General features: G+C 40.7%; 2 protein-coding genes across 3 annotated transcripts in view; both read right to left on the reverse strand.

Annotated features, from left to right (window-relative positions):
- LOC107548752 (cysteine-rich with EGF-like domain protein 1) overlaps nt 1-7,090 on the reverse strand; it is a 36,743-nt gene extending 29,653 nt beyond the window's left edge. The window contains exons 1-4 of the mRNA XM_016229562.1: nt 6,832-7,090; nt 4,411-4,533; nt 3,518-3,600; nt 3,259-3,369 (exon numbers count right to left, since the gene is read on the reverse strand). Of these exons, the coding sequence (XP_016085048.1) occupies nt 3,259-3,369; nt 3,518-3,600; nt 4,411-4,527 (311 nt within the window). The 5' untranslated portion in view covers nt 4,528-4,533; nt 6,832-7,090. The remainder of the gene's footprint in view (nt 1-3,258; nt 3,370-3,517; nt 3,601-4,410; nt 4,534-6,831) is intronic.
- Nucleotides 7,091-8,454: 1,364 nt separating this feature from the next.
- LOC107548751 (interleukin-17 receptor C-like) lies at nt 8,455-21,876 on the reverse strand. Of its 2 annotated transcripts, none has more exons than XM_016229560.1 (16): nt 21,819-21,876; nt 20,851-21,025; nt 19,898-19,925; nt 19,669-19,797; nt 19,385-19,587; nt 18,951-19,065; nt 18,803-18,838; nt 14,111-14,250; nt 13,961-14,023; nt 13,018-13,069; nt 12,424-12,647; nt 12,169-12,222; nt 12,027-12,078; nt 11,798-11,893; nt 9,318-9,356; nt 8,455-9,239 (listed from the first exon to the last, which is right to left on the reverse strand). In XM_016229560.1, the coding sequence occupies exons 2-16, from the start codon at nt 20,953-20,955 to the stop codon at nt 8,629-8,631; spliced, it is 1,947 nt and encodes a 648-aa protein (XP_016085046.1). In that variant the 5' UTR covers nt 20,956-21,025; nt 21,819-21,876; the 3' UTR covers nt 8,455-8,628. The 2 variants fall into 2 exon arrangements, with proteins under 2 accessions (XP_016085046.1, XP_016085045.1); XM_016229559.1 differs by having other exon boundaries at nt 14,111-14,253.
- Between the last annotated feature and the right edge of the window lie 247 nt (nt 21,877-22,123).

Raw genomic sequence — 22,123 nt, forward strand, 5'->3', positions numbered from 1 at the left:
CCAACCCGAAAAAGTGTGTGGTTGGGCGTGTGGAGGTCAGGTATCTGGGCTTCTACTTGGGTCACGGACAGGTGCGTCCCCAAATTGATAAGACAGCAGTAGTTGCAACCTGTCCGAGACCCAAGACCAAAAAGGAGGTGAGGCAGTTCTTGGGGCTGGCGGGATATTATAGAATATTATATTATATTATATTTTTACCCAAGTATTCGGACCTCACCAGCCCGCTGACTGACCTCACTAAAAAGGAAGCACCAGATCCGGTCCAGTGGACGGAGCAGTGCCAGCAGGCTTTCACCCAGATAAAGGCTGCTCTGTGTGGCGGGCCGCTCCTTCACTCCCCTGACTTTTTTCTCCCTTTTTTGTTGCAGACTGGGGGCTTGGAACAGTCCTGTCCCAGAAGATGCTGTACCTCAGTCGTAAGCTCTCGAAGAGAGAGACGATGTACAGCACCATAGAAAAGGAATGCTTGGCGATAAGATGGGCTGTGCTCACTCTCCGCTATTATCTCCTGATTCTCCACTGGAACAGTACTCTACGAATTCACGGACAAAAGCATGGCTAAAAGCATAGCTAAAAGCGATGACTAAAAAAGCTAGAAGCATAATTTGATGGTGTCCTGAGTATTTAAACTGGGCTTTTGGACACATCCCAAATCTTGTATTGACCAATTAGACAATGTCTTAGCTCAGGGTGTTGTATGTTTCTCCTCCCAATACATAAATCAACATGTCATCTCATCAGTCACATGGTCAGAATTTTCCCACTCTTGCAGAGTATAATTTTGGACATGATTTCTATAACAAGAATATGATACATTTGACAAAGAATTGATTGGAAGAAACGTTTCAAGCAAGAAGATTCACACACACACATACTAAACATGAATATGAACCCTTGAGCTATTCAATAGTTATTAAAAAGACATACACAATAAGTGATTAGAACATGATAGTCAAATGTGTGAGTTACATATATGATATGGAGTTAAGCAATGGACTGATATTCGTTTATAAGTCTTTTTGAGTTCATTTTGGTGCATCTACATATGTAAAAGACAGTTTCTGTGCCATCCTGTGAACATAAGGACATGTTCTGTGAAGACCAGAGGTTAAAAGGTCTCATAAGGCATCTCAGTCTGGTCTTTGTCTTCTAGGTGGGGGAAACCACCCAACGCAGATTCTATTAATGATTTTCCTAATGTGATGGTCATGATATGCTGTGTCTTTGACCCTTAATCTTGGTTACCTGCCCCAAATTTGACAATCTCTTTCCTGTGTTGGGATTATCAATAAGTCTTCTTTTGTTTAATGTTGCAAGCTGTTGCTTCAGACTGGCTGGTGCTAGGATTTGATTTACGAACATCCTGTTGTCTTGGGCCCCTTTGTGGAATTCGGCTCTTTGGGTTGTTCAACACCAATCTGATCGAATCTTAAATTGTCTGAGTCGCTCTGATACCCTACACAACGGTGACTCTAAATCCATGATATGGTAAGTGCACACGCTGAGCTTCTGTGCACTTTCTAAAATCCACATTGTGGTAAGTGTGCACACTAGGCATTCTGCGCACTTTCTAAAGTCATGTATGGTTACGCACTGTCGGCCTTGTTCCCTTTCTCTGAGTTAGTTTAGGCCCCGGTTCTCACCTTGGGCTCCACTCAACTTATGTATCTCTGTTGATACATTTCGGAGCAGGGTGTTGCTACCAAAGATCTGTCGAGTCAGTTCTTTGAGCAGGTTCATTCAGAACCAGCAGTAGCCCCCCTGGGTGGCAGGGCAGGGTCTGGTTTGGTTTTTTAGACACCTGGCCGTATCCCCTTAAAGAAATCTCTTCCTTCTGATTACAAGCCTTGAGCTCTGCCCTAGGCCTGGGCTTCCCGGCCCAGCCTTTAACAGGTAAGTTCTTTTAGGGTATGCAGCTCAGGCCCTTGGCCGGAGGGGATAATGTCACTGACAGCTGTCAAGGCGTCCTTGCGGCAACTCCCATGGATATGGTAGAGTTGGCACTTAGTGCTTGCCATGGTTTCTGGCATGCACTCCCCTCAGCATGGAGGCGTGGGTATACCGTTCCCCATAGTGACCTCTAGAGGACGCAGTTCGAAGTTCCCTCGGAAGGGAACGTCTCAGGTTACGTATGTAACCATGGTTCCCTGAGAAGGGAACGAGACACTGCGTCCTCTATATCCCTTGCCATGCTTCGGACATAAGCTTCAGATGAAGAAGCGAATGACGTGTTCTCTCAGCACCCTTTTATACTGTGGTCGTGCCGGGTGATGACGTCACAGGCTGTCGCCGGCCAATGATAATGTCGTGTTTAGATGTATGCTTCAGACACCGGTCACACTGAAGGCGTTCCCCCATAGTGACCTCTAGAGGACGCAGTGTCTCGTTCCCTTCTCAGGGAACCACGGTTACATACATAGCCTGAAGACGTTTTATTTGAGAGAAACCATTATCAAATACACTCTGAAACTCAAAGGTCCGCTACAACCTGTAAAAATAAAAGTTTGATTTAACTTGAAATTATGACAAATATATTAGCATTGTTCAATGTACTTCAAAGTTATAATAACAACAATAATAATATTCTTTATAATAATGAATTTATTTAAATATTATTTTTAAGGAATATCATGTTTGTCCATGTTTTAACTTAGTAAACCTCTGATGTGCAGAACTTTTTGTGCCAAAAATAAAAGTTGTTAAATTTTCATTTGATAACATTTTAAAACATTAATTAAAATGTTTAAGTGTGATAAAGATATATATAAGGCGTATAGCTTAAGTTTTTAATTGTTTTTTAAAATGAGATTTAGGCCTATTTATTATTTTTTTCAGAAGGGAGACTTCAATACTTTCATTAAAATGGTTTCAAGTTTGTTGTAATAAAGGTTTTGTTCACTCAAATAACTTGTTCTTATTCTTTTAAGAGTCATTGTTACTGATAAGAATTATTGTTTAATATATACCGTGATATTTTCTGAGACAATAATCATACTGTGAAAATCTCATACCATTACAACCCTAGTAGGAAATGTACAAAATATCTTCATGAAACATGATCTTTACTTAATATCATAATGATTTTTGGCATACAAGAAAAAAATGCTAATTTTGACCCATACAATGTATTGTTGGATATTGCTACAGATATAACCGTGCGACTTATGACTGGTTTTGTGGTCCAGGGTCACAAATGTAAAAAAAAAAAAAACATTCACAAAAAATGTACATCACCATTAAACAAAAGAAGACAGGCACCTGTGAAACCACCATGTCTCCACCTGGTCCTCTATCTGCTCCAGCAGTCTGTTGCAGTCAAAGTCAGACTTGTCACACACAGCCTCTACGATCTCTAACAGACGCGTTTCACTGCGTGCACACACACACACACACACACACACACACACAACAGGCTTTGAAACAAAGGCTGCAGACCAAACATTAAGATCACATATATGAGGATGACGATCCTCTGTTCTGTAATAATGCTGCGAGTCAGATCAGTACAGATGTTTACCTGCGTGCATATTTTGCCAGTTTCTCCTCTTCCCAAGCCGTGTTCCCTCCTCCGAAATTCTTATTGGCTGTTCGCTCCAAACCCTATTGAAACAAGCACCATCATCTGAACTCAACACTACAACATTCTTGTCAATGTCAACATATAAAACCTTAACACTAGGTTTAGAGAATGATGCATAAATTACACAACGGTGTATATTCACAATATATTTGCAAAGATTTTACAGGTTAAATTGAACAAGACTGTGATTTTGATGATTAGATTAGTTTCATAGTTCTTCCTCGTCTCAGGACTCACAAATATGTCAGTAAGTTTTCTGTTATTTTTGGGACTTTTATATTAGGATGTTATATTGAAATCATTTTAAATGTTGTTTATTATTATGTTTTCTTATATGTGTATATAAAAGAACATGTTCATATCAAACAAAAAGATAGATGTCTGCACATTTACTATTAATTAAATAGATGTTTAAATTGGCAAAAATTGCAGATCTAGAATGTTTATTTACAAAAAAGGATGGGGACTGTGCCTGATGAAGACCCGACTGGTTGAAACACTGCACTGACTCTTGTGAATAAACCTTTAATTTCAGTGTGCGGACATTTGTCTTTTTCATGTGTGTTTTTTAATTTTATTTTATATTTTGTTTTTGTTTCCTCATATAAATGGACCCTGTTGAAATGTGCTGAGCATATGCTGGTTAGGTATGTTTTGAAGCATGGCTGCTGGTTTGAGCTGGTTTAAGCTGGTCCTGAGCAGGAGCTAGTTGCTTAGGACCAGCTTAAACCAGTTTTTCAACAGGGGAAGCTGACTGAATATCCTATTTCACTCTAAGTTAGAAAATGGCATCAGAATGAGCAGTAGCTAGTGAATGAGATCACCCAGACCTTGATGAAGCTGTCTGTGAGTCTGCGGCAGGTCTGACAGGGCGCCGTCCTCACCGTCCCCACAGACAGGAGCGAGCAGAGCACCAGCGCAGACACGAGCGGCCACGACCAGCACATCCCGTCCTGCACAGCACACACGGCCATCAGCGTCCATATCACTCAGACCGCACACACCAGCCCAGAACCACTCATCTCACTGCCACGCCTCACCTTTTCTAATGCATTACAGACCAGCCCAGGATACTCTCAGCCAATCAATTACTACTACGTACCATTACTGTAGTTTATGATTACTGGATAAGGATTTAGACAAACCATTTTATAAAGAAATGTCTTGCTAAACTAGAAAAAATGATATTCAAACGGAATATTCCTGATATATGCTACAAATGTAAACAAGAGAAGGAAAAAGAGAAGGGAACTTTATTCCATTGTATGTGGGAATGCACTAACGTTAATTGTTTTGGGGTTAAAATATTGAATATTGTAAGTCAAATTTATTCTTCTTGATCCCAGGTTGTGTTTATTACATATTTGTCCTCTGAATTTTTCAATCACCAAACATGAAAGATTGTTGTTAATTCTCTGTTTGCTGGAAGCTAAACGTGTTATTGCATGTTCTTGGAAAAAAAGAAGAAAGTCCTGGCATGTCTCAATGGATAAAGGGGATGACCTCATGCCTTGCCTTAGAAAAGATCACCTATCTTTTGAAAAACAAACTTCATGTATTTTGGTCCATCTGGAAAGTGTTCTATGACTTTTTGGAGAGTCTAGATGGTGACTCTTTTGTGGAATTGATGGACATTGAGAGTATATAGACAAGTTTGTTACTGCTGTATTTTTATTTTTTATTTCATTTTTTTAAGCGTATTGAGTTTATGTTTTGTTTTTTTTCAGTTATAATGAAAAATGTAACTGTTGTCTTAACCTCTATGACAATGTTTGAAAATAAAAAAAAAACAAAAAAAGCCAGAGAAATGTAAGAATGTTTTTTTTTTTTATGCATTTTTATTGACTTCCCCATGCCTGCTATTTTAAAAATTTTGGTTACACTTTATTTTAAGGTGTGCTTGTTACAGTGTAATTATACATTTACTAAGTAATATTAATTAACTACATGTACTTAATATATGGTTAGGGTTAGGATTAGGGTTTGGCTTAGGCTTACTTGCGTGCAATTATGCATCATTTATTGTTATTATAATAGTAAGTACATGTAACATGAGTAACAAGGGCACCTTAAAATAAAGTCTTACCAAATCTTTAAATTCCACAATATTTCCCAATGGTTCACGACTGTGGGAATCCTGTGTGATATATGAAATATGATGAAACATTGTGTTTTACTTTTCACTTTCACTGTTATGTTGACAATATTATTTGTACAAAATAAAAAGGGTATGAAGTTATATTAAAAATGCAACACAGAAACATTTTCACTAGTGATAGCTAGGGTTGGGAATCGAAAATCAATTCCAATTCCAGAATCAGACACTAAAGGTCGGGAATCGGACACTTGTTGTAAATTACAATTTCAATTCCATCTATCAATTCCTGTGTGGGCATCTTTTGTTTTTAGCTGCCGAAAAGTGGCTGTTAAAAATGTACTTTGAATCATTCATTCAAAAGATTCATTTAAACAGACTGCTTCATCCAGTAATGAAATGAGTCACTAAATCATTCCATGAGATTTTGTTTAGTTGTCTTATATTTTTTTTAAGTCTCAATTTATTCAGAATCATGCAGCTCTATTTTGCACACAAACAACTCTTAATCGAGTCCAGATTTTATGAAGCCGGCTGATTTTTTTTATGGTATTCAGCAGCAATTAAATGTTTGTTTGTTTTTTCAAAAAGAGACACAAGATAAATGTTTGATATCTAAATGTTTTTTGACTTTTTTCAAACCACCTTGGAATCGGAATCGATCAAATTCAAGCTGTACCCAGCACTAGTGATAGCAGAATTGTGGACCGGACTGTAAACCTGTGACACGAAAGAGCCATACGGTGTGGTGTGCTCTTATGTGCGAGTCTCACCAGCATCCTCAAGCCCTCGTGCACTGAAGCATCAGCTCCTCTTGCTGTGTGAGGTTTGTGTATGGGCTGAACTGCTCTGATGCTGATGCTGATGCTGAGCTGCTGCTGCTGCTGTAGGCCAGATCACAGATGCCCAATAGCGTCTGCCCTGACTGACTGCTGGACTTCATATGTTCACGCAACATTACAGCTCTAGTCTTAAAATAAACGCAGTCCTTCACAGCATTGCTCATCTACACTGACGCTAGAGTGGTTCAATTGTAGCACTGTTTCTACGGCGCTGGCTGTGACGCGACGCTGCACCGAAACATTGTTTCATTCACAAGCCTGTATTTGAGCATTACGTAAGCCGAAGTGCGATTATTTTTGTTCCGTATACTCACTTTGTAAGACTGCGTTTGGGCGGTGAGCAGCTTCCAAATCCTTTCGCCAGAAACACGTCTTCGAGGGGCAGTGATAACGCCGCCGCACTAAACAGCTCCAGCGCTCGCGCTTCTAGCTCGTTCTGTGTGTGTGCTGCGGCTGCTCTCTCAAGTCCCGCCTCCGGGTGTACGCGGCCAATCCTTATCAAGGAAGGATTCCGACGCGCCAATCACAGACCGCCGTGTGCCAGAATGAAAGTCGTGGATCACGTTTCGTCATCGCCCAGGCCACGCCAGAATAACATTTTATTTAACCTTACGGCGATTTTTTTTTTTCATTAATCAACAAAAGTATATTTTATTATTATTATTTTATTTTTATTTTTGCTAAACACATCATGCGTACTGGCACAATGTTAATATATCACAAGTCCACTGTGTGCCACTTTGCATGATCAAGAATCTCTTCACATAACTTAAAACACAATTCTAACGCACTTCATGCCATTTAATTAAAAAAATCCCAAGTTCTTGAACATTATTATACAATTAAACCAATAGGGGAGACTGGGACTAGTTGGGACTAGTCACAATTTTTACTGTATAGGCACACAACTTGAAGCCACAAATAGAAATAAATAGAAATAAAAATTGACAAAAGACAAATCATTCATGTAACCGTACACCTGACTCAAAAGCTCTCATCTTAAATGAGAGATATAGCTTTGTGCCTCCTCTATACTCCAAAAGGCACGGCAATTTAATTGTGCACTAGTCAGAGGAAAAAAGTGACTCCTCTCACAATTTTGACCTTTTTTTCATTTGTCTTTGGAGTTCTGTCATGTTGTGTGTGTCTTCGTGTGTTCAAGAGGGAGTCCAGCGTGTGGTTCCTCATGTAAAACAAGCTCTGGTCCATCCAGCAGACTCTATTCTCAGCTTGACATAAGGTATGTGTTTACATAATTATATAAATTTTTACATCAATGCCAGACTGAGTTCATTTAGACCTGGGCAGCTTCTGAAATCGCCTCCTAGGCTATGCAGTTCAGTAAAGGGTCTGCACAGTCTATTTTAGATGAACACCTGTGCAATTTCACTGAGCCACACTACATGTGAGCACACATTAAGGGACGAGTTCACTAAAAATGTGCTGAAAATGTCCTCCCCCTCAGTCCGTCCAAGAATAGGGTGAGTTTGTTTCTTCATCAGATTTGGAGAAATGTAGCATTGCATCAGTGTCTCAGCAATGGATGCTCTGCAGTGAATGGGTGCCGTCAGAATGAGAGTCCAAACAGCTGATAAAAACATCACAATAATCCACAGCACTCCAGTCCATCAGTTAACATCTGGAGAAGACAAAAGCTGAAACACATCCAGCATTAAGATGATTTTAACTAAAATACCAGTCCATAATCCATAATAACGCTTCCTCCAGTGAAAAAGTGTTCTGGTCTGAATCAGGAGGGAAATCTGCACAGATCAAGCAGCGTTTACAAGCCAAAACAGCTCTGAACAAATATGTGGCTGGATTATGATGTGACAGACAACAGGAGATGCACTTTTTCACTGGAGGAAGAGTTATTATGGACTTGTATTTTAGCATTAAAATCATCTTAATGCTGGATTTGTTTCAGCTTTTGTCTTCTCAAGATGTTAACTGATGTACTGGAGTACTGTGGATTACTGTGGTGTTTTTATCAGAGGTCTGGCTAAGACTAGTTTAGACCCAGCCTTCAGTGCGTGTTTTGGTGTGGAGAGCAGGGCTCGACTGGTCTGCCTGTAGCGGGACAGTTTCCCAGGCTTCCTCTGTCCCAGGCTCTACAGAGTCCTGAGGGAGCCCTCGGAGCGAGCGTGACACTGCTCTGGACGCCACCGCTCTGACACACTCTGTCCCTTACCAGCCCCTCGCCTCAGCTCCATTATGAAGTCCAGACTCTGAGAAGGCAGGCTGAACAAAGGCAGCTCCCTGAAGAACTCCGGCAGGGTCGTCACAGGGCTCTGCTCATCAAACCGGACCAGGATGAACCGCTCTCCGGCTTGACCCAGCAGATAGTCGGCCAGAATGCAGCTCAGCGATGCATCGAAGACCTCGGAGCACGTCAGTGACTGGACACCCCTGTTTACCCACGTCTGCCTTTCTTCTTCCGGTTTCCGCTGGGCAACATGACAGCCCCATTCCTCGGCTCGCTCGCAGGCCCCCTGGGTCAGGACCAGCACCGCCTTGCCCCCGCGCTGCTGAACCCGGTCCATACAGGAGTGCAGCCAGGGCACAGGCCCCAGGGCGCTGATCTCCGAGCGGCTCCACAGGTCCAGAGAGACGCTGAAGCCCACGGCGCACAGACTGGAGCACTGGCGGCACACCAGCTCAGCGATGGCACAGTCCGCATCGGGAGGACACACCAGCAGCACCTCCATGCCCCCCGCCGCAGCTGAAATCACATGACCATCACTCACAACAACTACAGGAACTGACCAGCATGAGAGCTGAGAGCAAGAAGGAAACTCACACTTCACATCGTCCACCTTCAGCCATCTGAACACGCAGCCTGTTATAGAGAGAAGGGTTATTAGCACTTCAGCTCACAAAGATTTCACACATTTCACACAAAAATCACAATTGCAGCAAAAATCTAAATTGTATTGCGTAATCAACGTAATCAGCATTGTTTACATAATTACATAATCAATATTGTATTTAAATTATTTTTCTAATTACTCTGTCTGAAAAGTAATTTAGTTACTCAATAAGTAACTTAATTATTTAAATTGTTAATTTTAGTTAAAATCCCTATAAACATTAAAGCAGAGACAATAGAAATTAAACTCTTTATTCTTTCAATTTGAGTCAAACGTGGAATAGTTTAGCCTTTTAGTTTTAAAACAAATGTAATACTTAAACATTTTAACAAAACAATTTAACCTTTTTTGGTTAACAAATAGAATTACTATGCAAAATATCTGAATGATTTTCAAAGCAATGAGTACCATATTTCATACATTTACAGTTACAGAAATGATCTCCTCCGCTGAATAAAGCCCATATTAGTTTTCAATTTGAGTTGGTTCATTTAAAAGTAGACACCTCAAGCTTTCTATATCTCTCATGGCTGTGTGTGTCAAGCATTCACTGAGTTTCGGTTCATTTTTGTGACGCGTTGCAGATAGAAGTTCACGGAGACAGAGACGGCAGAAAGCCCACCCTGTTTGTTTTCTTTATTTTACAAAAGCACAATGTTTTGTTGTTATGTAACGCAAGTACTTTAGAAGTAACTGTAATTAAATTACATAAAAAAGAGCAGTAATCCCTACTTCACTTTTTCAGTGGATAAGTAATTTAATTACAGTAACACCCAACACTGTTTACATCAAAGACTATAGATATACAAAGACGGTTCACTCCTATACTTACGAATGGGAGAAACTGCAACGCGCAATATGGCGGAATAGTCCCGCCTACTAAATGAAAGAGCCAATCGCTGATTGGTAAAGTCATTGCATCACTGCAGCAGCCGTTAGAAGCTCCGGTTCCCATAGAAACCTGAGGCTAGAGCAGCTGATGCGCATGCACAGTCATAATTGGCTTGTCTAGCCTGAAAAATAAGCTTTTCTAACGCTATTTGAGCATAAGCAACAACATTCATGGGGCAGTTCATTTCAGATTTTGTTGCTGCTTTGAAATATGTAATTAAATTGTGAGTTCACAAGGCAGTTTTTGATCTATCTAGTCATTTAGATAGGACTTGGTCTTGTTTGAGCTGCCCGGAGGCGTTGCAGATACAGCCGCCGAGTGAACGGGCTTTCCTTGAAAGGGACTTTGTTTACGTTCAGTAGACAGCGCGCACATACTGAATGTAAACAACGATGATTACGTTGATTACGTTCTGGGTACGCTCCAAAATGGCGGAAGATGGTAACTCGGGGAGAAGAACTGTTGAATACATTATGTTATTATTGTTTTCTTTTGCGCACAAAAAGTATTCTCGCTGCTTTGTAAAATTACGGTTGAACGCCTGATGTCACATGGATTATTTTACCGATCTCCTTACTACGTTTACTATGTGCCTTGATCGTGTTAGTACCCTTGCTGTCTATGGGAGGGTCAGAGAGCTCTCAGATTTCATCAAAAATATCTTAATTTGTGTTCCGAAGATGAAGGAAGGTCTTACGGGTTTGGAACGACATGAGGATGAGTAATTAATGACAGAATTTACATTTTTGGGTGAACTAACCCTTTCAGCTCACAAAGATACACGTTTTACACAAAAATCACAATTGCAGCAAAAATCTAAATTGTATTGCCAAATTTGGGGTTCATATAATCAGAACTTTCAGAATCTGAAATAGGATTGGCTTCATTCCGATTGAGGAAAATCAGTGCATGTAAAGATACCCATTGAGGACTGATTAATTGACTGTTGTCCCAACCACTGACTTCCTAGGATGGTTGTCTCTCATATGTCTCTCATGTCACGCTCTCATTCTTCTCACATAATTTCAGGTCAAATCAGCATTTATTGTGGTCATGTAATAATACACAAGTGTGCTTTCTTGCCATGCCATAATGACCAGCTGACCTTACAACAGCACATATTTTCCACCATATGCCACTGTTTTCCACACGCATATGAATTCATAGCTTTAATGGGGTTAAATTATAGTTGCACCATTTCAGCTATTATTGCAGCTAATATTATTATTTTAATATGAGAGAAGTCTCTTGTGCTCACCAAGGTTGCATTTATTTGATCAAAAATACAATATAAACAGTAATATAGTGAAACATTATTATAATTTAAAACAGCTGTTTTCTATGTGAATATGTGTTAAACTGTAATTTATTTCTGTGATCAAAGCTGAATTTTCAGCATCATTCCTCCAGTCTTCAGTGTCACATGATCTTCAGAAATCAAGAAACATTTCTGATTATTATCAGTGTTGAAAGCAGTTGTGCTGCTTCATGTTTTTGTGTAATCTGTGTTCTACTCACTCTTCAGTGTCCCTTGCACTGCATAGGCTGCCAGCACCGACAGGCACACTAGCAGCGCACACAGCACCAGCGGGACGCTCCAGCGAGCCCTCTCCCCTGCAACAGTTAAACAATGAGCTGTTATTAAATCGCTGTCTGTTTCATCTGCAATGCATTATGTTGCAGTACTGAAGTACTATGGCACATTAAAACTGCTCTCTAATCAGAACTAATGGATGTGAGCTCTTGCCTTCAAAAGGACATACTGGTCCCAGGTAACCATCCATTCCTGACACTTTAACCTGGACAAGAGACACAATGCTGCCAGTCCCCCAAAACACACAGGTATGTCAGAAATAGACTGCAAATGTGATCAAATATGTTTTATGTACCTGCATACACAATGAAGGATTACGATCCACTAGTAAAAACTCTCCTTCTAACTGCTGCAACAGATGAAAGAAAAAGTAAGTATCAGAGAAGTAAACGGTTTTCTCTAACTTATACTGTAAGTGAAGCCTCACCATTATTATTGCTTACAGTTCTTGTTCTTATGATTTTAATGGACCCCTAACCCGGAATATTAAACTTCACCATCATGTAACTGGTCCCATCCCATATTTGACATCTCGAGAACATGTTCGCACCCAGTGTCTGTTGTCGGTCTCCTTCCAGCTGTCGTTCAGCCGGGTGTGGACCTGAGATCTGCTGCTGACCGCGTGGCAGCTGCTGTCCAGTCCTGAGCCCTTCCTACACAACCACAGCTGAGCCTCCAGCCTGCAGGGGGCGCTGAGGCTCCAGACCAGAACTGGCTGCCTGTGACGAGTTTTATTCTCTGCCAAAGACATGGACACGCTGGAGCCTGAGACAGCTGAGAACGAAACCAGATCCAGACACTCATGATGTTACAGTGCTTGCACTGGCTGCATTGTTATTTACTGAGCTGACGCTCTCTGGACAGCATCTGTAGCATGCACGATTATCGAAGAATATCATTTCAATGCTTTCTTCAATTTGTCAAAAAAAAAACGAAAGTCCCAATTATAGTATATGAAGCTTACAGTGGAAATCTACAGAGCCTGTGGAATGGAGGTTTTAAAGTGAAATGTGAAATGCTGTATTCTCTTTGGTTCAACGTGAAAAGAGTGTGCCCACTAGAAAGCCACTTCCAGCCTGTAAACTCTTTGATTTTATCAAGGTGTGGCTAAATATTCAGAATATTTTTGAATGCCATACTGTACCTGTTTCGTTCAAAAATGGGCAATACTCTCTTCGGAGAAATTGTCCCCAAATCTATGCAAAAGTAGAAACAGAATAAGCATCAGTTAAAAAGCAAGAAAAACTGCAAAAAGAATAACATTACTAGCTAATATTTATTTCGTGGTAGACAGTTTTTTAACAATTTTCACGTTCTAATAAAAAAAAACACTGTATTAGCTTTCAGTCTTCAGTCAATGTAACTTATATAACACATTCATTCTGTATGTTTGCATGCAACAATTTAATATATGATGCTTTTCTATTTATTTGTTTAAAGGGGTCATATGAAGCGATTTCAATTGTTCCTTTCTCTTTGGAGTGTTACAAGCTCTTGGTGCATAAAGAAGATCTGTAAAGTTGCAAAGACTAAAGTCTCAAATCCAAAGAGATATTCTTTATAAAAGTTCAGAGTCAGCCACACCTACCTAAAACGCCTCGTTCTAACACGCCCCCAATATGTCTACGTCACTATGTGGGAAGATTTGCATAACGCCGCCCAAATGTTCACGCAAAGAAAGAAGGCGTAACTTTTATTCTCGCTGTTGCTGCCGCCATGTTGTGAAGGCGCTGTGTGATTCGTTGTGAAAGTGAAACTACTTTGTTTGGTCTTCCAAAAGAGGACGATATCCGCTCCGTCATGCCTAGAGTTGATCCGTGCTGGTCGCTGAGGGAATAAAATACACAAAATAATGTTCTTTTTAGCAGCATCATATGACCCCTTTAATAATTCAATTAAACTTTTGCTTAATCCCTCCCTGTAGCTTGTACTATTGTAAACTATGTCTGAAACTTTGTATTACAAACATTTCTTGTGTTGTATTGTCTGTTTATGATGAATCCCTTGTATTCCTCTTAAGTCAATTTAGATAAAAGTGTCTGCTAAATGAATCAATATAAATGTAAATAAATTATTTGAGGCATTACCTCAAAGCACAGACAGGGGGCGACAGAGCTGAGTGAAATCTTAAACTCATGGCTGGCATTTTTCTTTACAATAAGGAAGAGACAGACAAACAAGTTAAAACTTAAATAAAGTAATTAAATGTAAATGTATTACAGAGCAGCGTGACATACCCATTCCACCTTAACACAGGGTCCCTTCCTGTCCAGCTTCTGGCACGCGTTAAACTCCTGAAATCTCTCTTGATCTGCATTGGCCACATACAGTATCATTGCTCCTGTCACATTGTCAGTTTTCTTGTGCAGCTTGGGAGCTACTGGAAAACAAAGCCAATGAGAGGAGATTCTAGTGGGCCACTGATGGGCCTGCACCACATCTTTGAAAAAACCTCTTTGACTAAATCAGATTGGCATTTACTGTGTCCTCTACTAATATTGGCACCCTTGGTAAATATGAGCTAAACAGACAAAACTTGTTCTTTGATTCAAAATAATCATAAAAATGTTTTTCTCCAAAATTTGTGTGCAAAAAATTATATATACTGGCCCCACACAGTGAGGAGGATTGGAGGATTGTTTATGTAGCCAATGAATCTATAAGAATCACAGTTGGAGACTGCAGACACTAATTGGGTTTTGGGCTTAGAAAGTCTCCAAAACTATGAACAGACCTGTTACATGTTCCCTGTGAGTGTGTGTGTGTGTGTGTTTGTGTGTGTGTGTGTTTTGCCCCTGTCTGCTGTGTGCCTTGTTTGTCTCTATATTTATCCTCATTAGTAGCCATAGCCACTCATTGGACCACATCCATCTGCATGTTAGTTCCCATATCAGCTCATTCGTCCATTTTGTTCTCCTGTGTATAAACAGTCCCTGTGTTTTCCCTGTGCTTTGTCAGTTGTTGAATGTAAAATAAATAACATTTATTTTATTTTTCTATGTATTTTTCCATGTTTTGTTTATTTATATATACATATGTGTCTTTTTATTCTCATATTATTATTTTTTTATCTGTGTGTTGTTGTCTCTGTGTACTGGAAGCTTGTGACACTAAAACAAATTCCTTGTATGTGCAAACATCTGTGGCAATAAACTTCTTCAGTTTACCCATGCATGTTTTTGTTCCTGGTTATCTGTGTTTCTGGTTCTTTGTTTATTTTACTTCATTAAACTCCCTGCAAATAGATCACCTCCGCTGTTTGCACCTGCACCAACATTACAGAACAACTGACCATTGTTATGGATCTAGCAGGAGTCCATCTGATCCTTCTTCACCAGGGATAGCATTCCCTCAAGGACCACACCCATGAGTTTTTGGACCTGGCCTACCACACCCACTTTACGGACAATTCACTCATAACCTTTTATCGTGCTGGACTTAATGAACCACTACACACACAACTATCCTGTGCTGGTCCTTGAGGGACTTTTCAGCAATTTGTGGAGCACGCTCTTCAACTAAGTGGATCCCCCTTTACTGTGGGAGGAAGGGAAAAGCATCCATCATCTTCATTTTTTGGGGGGGGGCTATGCTCCTCAAGCTTCGGGAGACGCGGGGCTTGAGCCACCACTTATGTTATCAGCCTGCATCATCTCAGCCATTGTACTCATCTCGGGGAGGACGAGACTGGCGTTCAGTAGTCTTCACTAGAGTGACTGAGAGACTCAAGACACTAGAGTCTTCAGCCATCATGGACACCACACCAGTGTTTCTGTGCATCAAGAACGTCGCATCTGAGGCCACAAGAATGATCCCTAGGCGTTTCTGTCCTGACCACGGAGGTCGTCCCTGAACTCTTTACCACAGAGGCCATTAGTAACCACTCTGTGCTTTTTGTGACAGTTCTGCCTGATCCACCATGGTGGTCTCCAGCTCCACCCTGACCACCAGACCTGCCAGCTCCTCCCTGGCCTCTTGCTCCACTGGCTCCACCCTGGTCACCAGATCCGCTGGCTCCGCTCTGGCCATCCGCTCTGCCTGCTCCAACCTGAGCTCCACCTCAGTGATTCCAAGTCTGCTGGTCCCCAGTCTGGTGGCCTCAGTCCTCCCTCATCCAGTGGTCCCAAGTTCAATGGTCCCAGAGGTCTTTTCACTGTTGACTGCATTTCCTGTAATGGGAACTGCCATCTTGTATGTTTGGATCGCATACACTTCCCCTTTTCCTCCCAAGGTGGCAGCATCCACTCATAAGCTCTATGTCTGCTCTGATACAGCCACAGAGGGCTCTCTTGAACTCTATGTATGCTCTGACACCACCATGTCCATAAACTCTGTTTCTGCGTTCACCTTTGTGATAAAGTATGGTGGAGGCACTGGATGTGTGTGTGTGTGTGTGTTTGTGTGTGTGTGTGTTTTGCCCCTGTCTGCTGTGTGCCTTGTTTGTCTCTATATTTATCCTCATTAGTAGCCATAGCCACTCATTGGACCACATCCATCTGCATGTTAGTTCCCATATCAGCTCATTCGTCCATTTTGTTCTCCTGTGTATAAACAGTCCCTGTGTTTTCCCTGTGCTTTGTCAGTTGTTGAATGTAAAATAAATAACATTTATTTTATTTTTCTATGTATTTTTCCATGTTTTGTTTATTTATATATACATATGTGTCTTTTTATTCTCATATTATTATTTTTTTATCTGTGTGTTGTTGTCTCTGTGTACTGGAAGCTTGTGACACTAAAACAAATTCCTTGTATGTGCAAACATCTGTGGCAATAAACTTCTTCAGTTTACCCATGCATGTTTTTGTTCCTGGTTATCTGTGTTTCTGGTTCTTTGTTTATTTTACTTCATTAAACTCCCTGCAAATAGATCACCTCCGCTGTTTGCACCTGCACCAACATTACAGAACAACTGACCATTGTTATGGATCTAGCAGGAGTCCATCTGATCCTTCTTCACCAGGGATAGCATTCCCTCAAGGACCACACCCATGAGTTTTTGGACCTGGCCTACCACACCCACTTTACGGACAATTCACTCATAACCTTTTATCGTGCTGGACTTAATGAACCACTACACACACAACTATCCTGTGCTGGTCCTTGAGGGACTTTTCAGCAATTTGTGGAGCACGCTCTTCAACTAAGTGGATCCCCCTTTACTGTGGGAGGAAGGGAAAAGCATCCATCATCTTCATTTTTTGGGGGGGGGCTATGCTCCTCAAGCTTCGGGAGACGCGGGGCTTGAGCCACCACTTATGTTATCAGCCTGCATCATCTCAGCCATTGTACTCATCTCGGGGAGGACGAGACTGGCGTTCAGTAGTCTTCACTAGAGTGACTGAGAGACTCAAGACACTAGAGTCTTCAGCCATCATGGACACCACACCAGTGTTTCTGTGCATCAAGAACGTCGCATCTGAGGCCACAAGAATGATCCCTAGGCGTTTCTGTCCTGACCACGGAGGTCGTCCCTGAACTCTTTACCACAGAGGCCATTAGTAACCACTCTGTGCTTTTTGTGACAGTTCTGCCTGATCCACCATGGTGGTCTCCAGCTCCACCCTGACCACCAGACCTGCCAGCTCCTCCCTGGCCTCTTGCTCCACTGGCTCCACCCTGGTCACCAGATCCGCTGGCTCCGCTCTGGCCATCCGCTCTGCCTGCTCCAACCTGAGCTCCACCTCAGTGATTCCAAGTCTGCTGGTCCCCAGTCTGGTGGCCTCAGTCCTCCCTCATCCAGTGGTCCCAAGTTCAATGGTCCCAGAGGTCTTTTCACTGTTGACTGCATTTCCTGTAATGGGAACTGCCATCTTGTATGTTTGGATCGCATACACTTCCCCTTTTCCTCCCAAGGTGGCAGCATCCACTCATAAGCTCTATGTCTGCTCTGATACAGCCACAGAGGGCTCTCTTGAACTCTATGTATGCTCTGACACCACCATGTCCATAAACTCTGTTTCTGCGTTCACCTTTGTGATAAAGTATGGTGGAGGCACTGGATATCTTGTTGGGATACATGGTGCATCAATTACCAACAGATATTAAATTAGCATCTAAATAACCCTGTCACAAAGTTAAAACTGGGCCTTCCAGCAGGCAACTAATGTTATAGCTATAATAACTCAGGAAAGTAAAGAGGTCCAGGGTTCCTGATCACCTGCGAAGATCATGCCAAGATCCTTCTGCAGGGAGGCATGAGGACTGCAGGTGTGGCCAGAGCAATAAACTCCAATGTCTGTAATGTAATAAGACAGAGTTGCAGGGAGATAGGAAGGACAGCTGATCGTCCTTGCTGTGGCAAACCATGTGTAACCATTTTTGGAAGTTTACCAGAATTGTTCCGCCCCTTTTGCAACCCTAGTCCCTCCAGATGTGTTTGAGAGCTTGCCAGTGCCTTGGTGGAAGAGTGGAGTAACATCTCACAGCAAGACCTGGCAAATCTGGTGCCTTCCATGAGGATGAGATGCACACCCCTTCCCCCACACTTTGTTCAGGGACTCATTATTCTCTTTCTGTTTGTCAAAGGCCTGCGAAACTTGTTCAGTTTATGTGTCAGTTGTTTAACTTTTTATGTTTTTCGTTTTCAACAAACATTTACACGTTAAGAAATTAGCAGGAAATAAAAGCAGTTGGAATTGAGAGAACATTTCTCGCTTCATATATTCTATATATTTTCTTTTAATTACAAATACAATTTTATTTCAATTATTTGACTTTCATAAAAAGTTATAGTCAGTAATATTTGATTTCATGGTAACTTCAGTTGCTGCTTTTTACACAAAGTTTGTTGGCATTCACTGATGCAATGTAAACTTTACAGTGCATTCAAACTACATGATGCCATGGAAATTGAACCCATGATCTGCAACTTTATTACTGTCACTCTACCAGTCACGTAAACTAGACAGGTAAACCTATTAACTTACCTTTACAGAAGATGGCATCCAAACCCTTGGAACACGCTGTAAAAAATAGAAAGATGTATTGATGCCATCCATCAACAAATGTTAAGCAGTCATTTATGCGTCTCAAATACATAGTGAAAGAGGTGTGCATGTTTTACAGCATATTTACCTTCTTCTTCTGAAGGGAGAACGACACGTTTAGTGGAGTTTGAGTATGAAGAATGGACTAGGACAAAATTGCCGAGTTCTGCCTTCGGTATGTTCACCACAAAAGACATCCACACCTACGACACACACATCTGATCAGCTCATGCAGTGCAACACTTTACAAATCAAAACCAAACTAGAAAATGTTTAAATATTGAACTTTAAATGTTAGCCTGACAAAGGCTTGCCCAAAATTTGAAAATAGTCTGAAGCTGAGGCTTTAAGTCTAGTCTTGAGAGAACTTTGAAGGGTTTGAAAGGTATGTAAACCTTGTCTTATCAGAATACTTGAGCAGATTAAAGAGAGATATGAAAGAGATTTGAAAGCTGAATGGATGGATAGATGGATGGATGGATAGATAGATGAATGGATGGATAGATAGATCCTGTGTTTGACCTGCAGAGTAGTGCTGTCATCAAACGCTGAAGAACGGACTGTGAACCAGAGCATGCTGGAGTGGCTCTGTGAAGAGTACGAAAAACACACACAAACAGCGAAGGCAGGCGTCATGTTGTCGAGGTCTTCTTGATGAGCGCCTCCATGCATTTCCTCTGCCTTTTCATCACCACTGCCATCACCAGTCACAGGTTGATCTGCATCTAACACAGCATCAACACACCTCAAGAAATAATCCTGTGGTTCAGAGAAACTCAGCCCCCAAATCTACTGCCATGACATACCTGTGACTGTGACGTTCACCAGGACTTTCAGGCACAAGCTCCATGTCTGCTGCTTTTGGCACTGCACGATGTAGGCGTCTAGACTGCTCACATAGACATGCTCATCATCCTGAATGCAAGTAGGGCCCCCTACAACAAGACAATTAGACAAATTAAGCCAGTGAAGTTTTGCTGGTCATGTGAAATATCTGCCATACGCTGATTCACACATTAGTCTATGTTTTCTTACCTGATTTTACTTCACAGTGAATGATACCCTACAGAGACAAAACAATGAACAAACATTCAGTCATATTAGCACACTAACAGAAATCACACACACACACACATACAGTATACACAGAAAGCCATATATTCATAAAACATGCACAGGTCATATTTCATGACAAAATCCAAATGTTTTGCTTATTTTGCTTAAAGGCAACAACACCTATATTTCAGGATCATCAAGACTCAGGGATAAAAATATAAAATAATTACATTTAGGACTATATTACTGTCATTTCAGTAAAACAAAACTGTATTACAGTTGTATATGCATGCAAATGTAGTGGTATTTTTTGATATGCATAGATTGTTGTAGATAACAGCATGTCTCTGCTGGCTTTGCACACTAAGCGCATGTGTGCACATATACAGAAAACTAAACACATGCACACAACTCTCCACAGCAAACAAGAAAACGTCGTAAAACTGACAAAAGTCCACCCACTCTATGACAGACACACACACACACACACACACACACGTAAAAATCTACCTTTCACATAAAACTACAAACATTTTTAGATTCTCAAAACACTTCATTCTGCCTGATTTTTAACTTGTCTCCTCATGAGGACCAAGAAATGTCCCTATAATATAATATATTATATAAGGGATATTTTGTCCCTATAATATAATAATGAACCACACACACACACACACACTGCCCCTCAGCAAACAGGCAGATTCCCAGTAACTGTATCCATGTAGAAACATGTCTGAGCTGAAACCTCAGTGAATCAACAGTATCTACTACACTAACAACAGTTAGAAAGCAGGACGGAAACAGGTTTATAACAGTTTTATGTTTTCAGCTAATTGTAGCTACTTTAGCCTCGATATGCTTGTTTATTACTAACTTTAAAAAGTGAACTGTCTATCTAGGAAGACTGACTCATTGACCGTACTGTAGCCTACCTGTCCACAGGTGAGCGCATGATCCGGCCGGAGCTCGATCCTCTCCAGCGCCCGTGTGAAGATACACAGCGGCACAGAGACCAGCAGCAGGGGCCACACACTCATGACACACTCACACACACACTCAAACACACACACTGGATGCTGTCTGGATTCCCACTCAGTTCACAAGAGACTGAAAGAGCACAGAGAGAGAGAGAGAGAGAGAGAGAAACCTTTTGATCTATGGCTTCTGCCAAATTAAATAATATTAATATGTAGCATCAATACTTCAAACATTCCCTTACGAAAACTGACAATTGGTTTTACTACAAAAAAAACATGGTTAGGCTACTGTAATTAAACTACGGTAACCACAGATGACTCATGGTTTTGCTACACTAACCATAGTTTATCCATGGCATTTGTAGTAAAACTGTTGTTATACAGATGGTAGTCAGTATGCCAAAAAGCCATGGTTACTTCACTTTTACTATAATAAAACCATGGTTAAAAGGGCTGTAAAAAAATAAAAAAATAAATAAATTGCTGCCTTAAACAGTTTTAAAAGTTGATTGTACCTAAACATTTAAGTTTTTTTTTTTAACCTTAAATTATATTAAACTGGCTTTAAAAAGGGTTAAATCTTGTATAACTTTTAAAGAAGCTGAAAATGGCCTAATTTATTTTTATTAAAAAAAAATCTAAGTTAATGTAAAAACACTTACTGACTTATTGAACAATTTTTTTTACAGTAAAAGAATCGTTATTTGAAAGAATGATTCACATAAATTAAAATGTAAATGAAAGCTGCTATATTCTGTGTTTATGTAAAATATTTCATGGCAGGTTATAACCCATTTAACAACTGAAGAGGGAACCTGAAAACAGATAATACACTGAATGTATTCATTTGTAAACCAGGAACTGAATACTGATGTTTACCTTCTGTCTTTTGTTTTGTGGGTTAGAAAAGTGAAATGACTCACCATGTGTTCCTCAGGAGCGAGTGGTTCGAGGTGTGCGGAGAGCGGAACTCTACAGCTCTTTTACAGGGAACTGTTTGGAATAACAAATATCCTCCTACTCCACCCAACAGCAGCACATCAGCGCAAACACTGCACTCTTTCATAAACACTCACTCTATATTTACTTCAAACACAGTTACCTCAAAAATAGATAACTATAACTAAAATATTTATTCAATACACTTAATGCTCTAATGTAAAGTGTGACAGATGAGATTACATCTCATTGATGCTGCACAGTATAACAAAAAAACGCATATCATTGA

Source organism: Sinocyclocheilus grahami, unplaced genomic scaffold (assembly GCF_001515645.1).
Source record: "Sinocyclocheilus grahami isolate Dianchi unplaced genomic scaffold, SAMN03320097.WGS_v1.1 scaffold354.1, whole genome shotgun sequence".
NCBI classification, from domain to species: domain Eukaryota; kingdom Metazoa; phylum Chordata; class Actinopteri; order Cypriniformes; family Cyprinidae; genus Sinocyclocheilus; species Sinocyclocheilus grahami.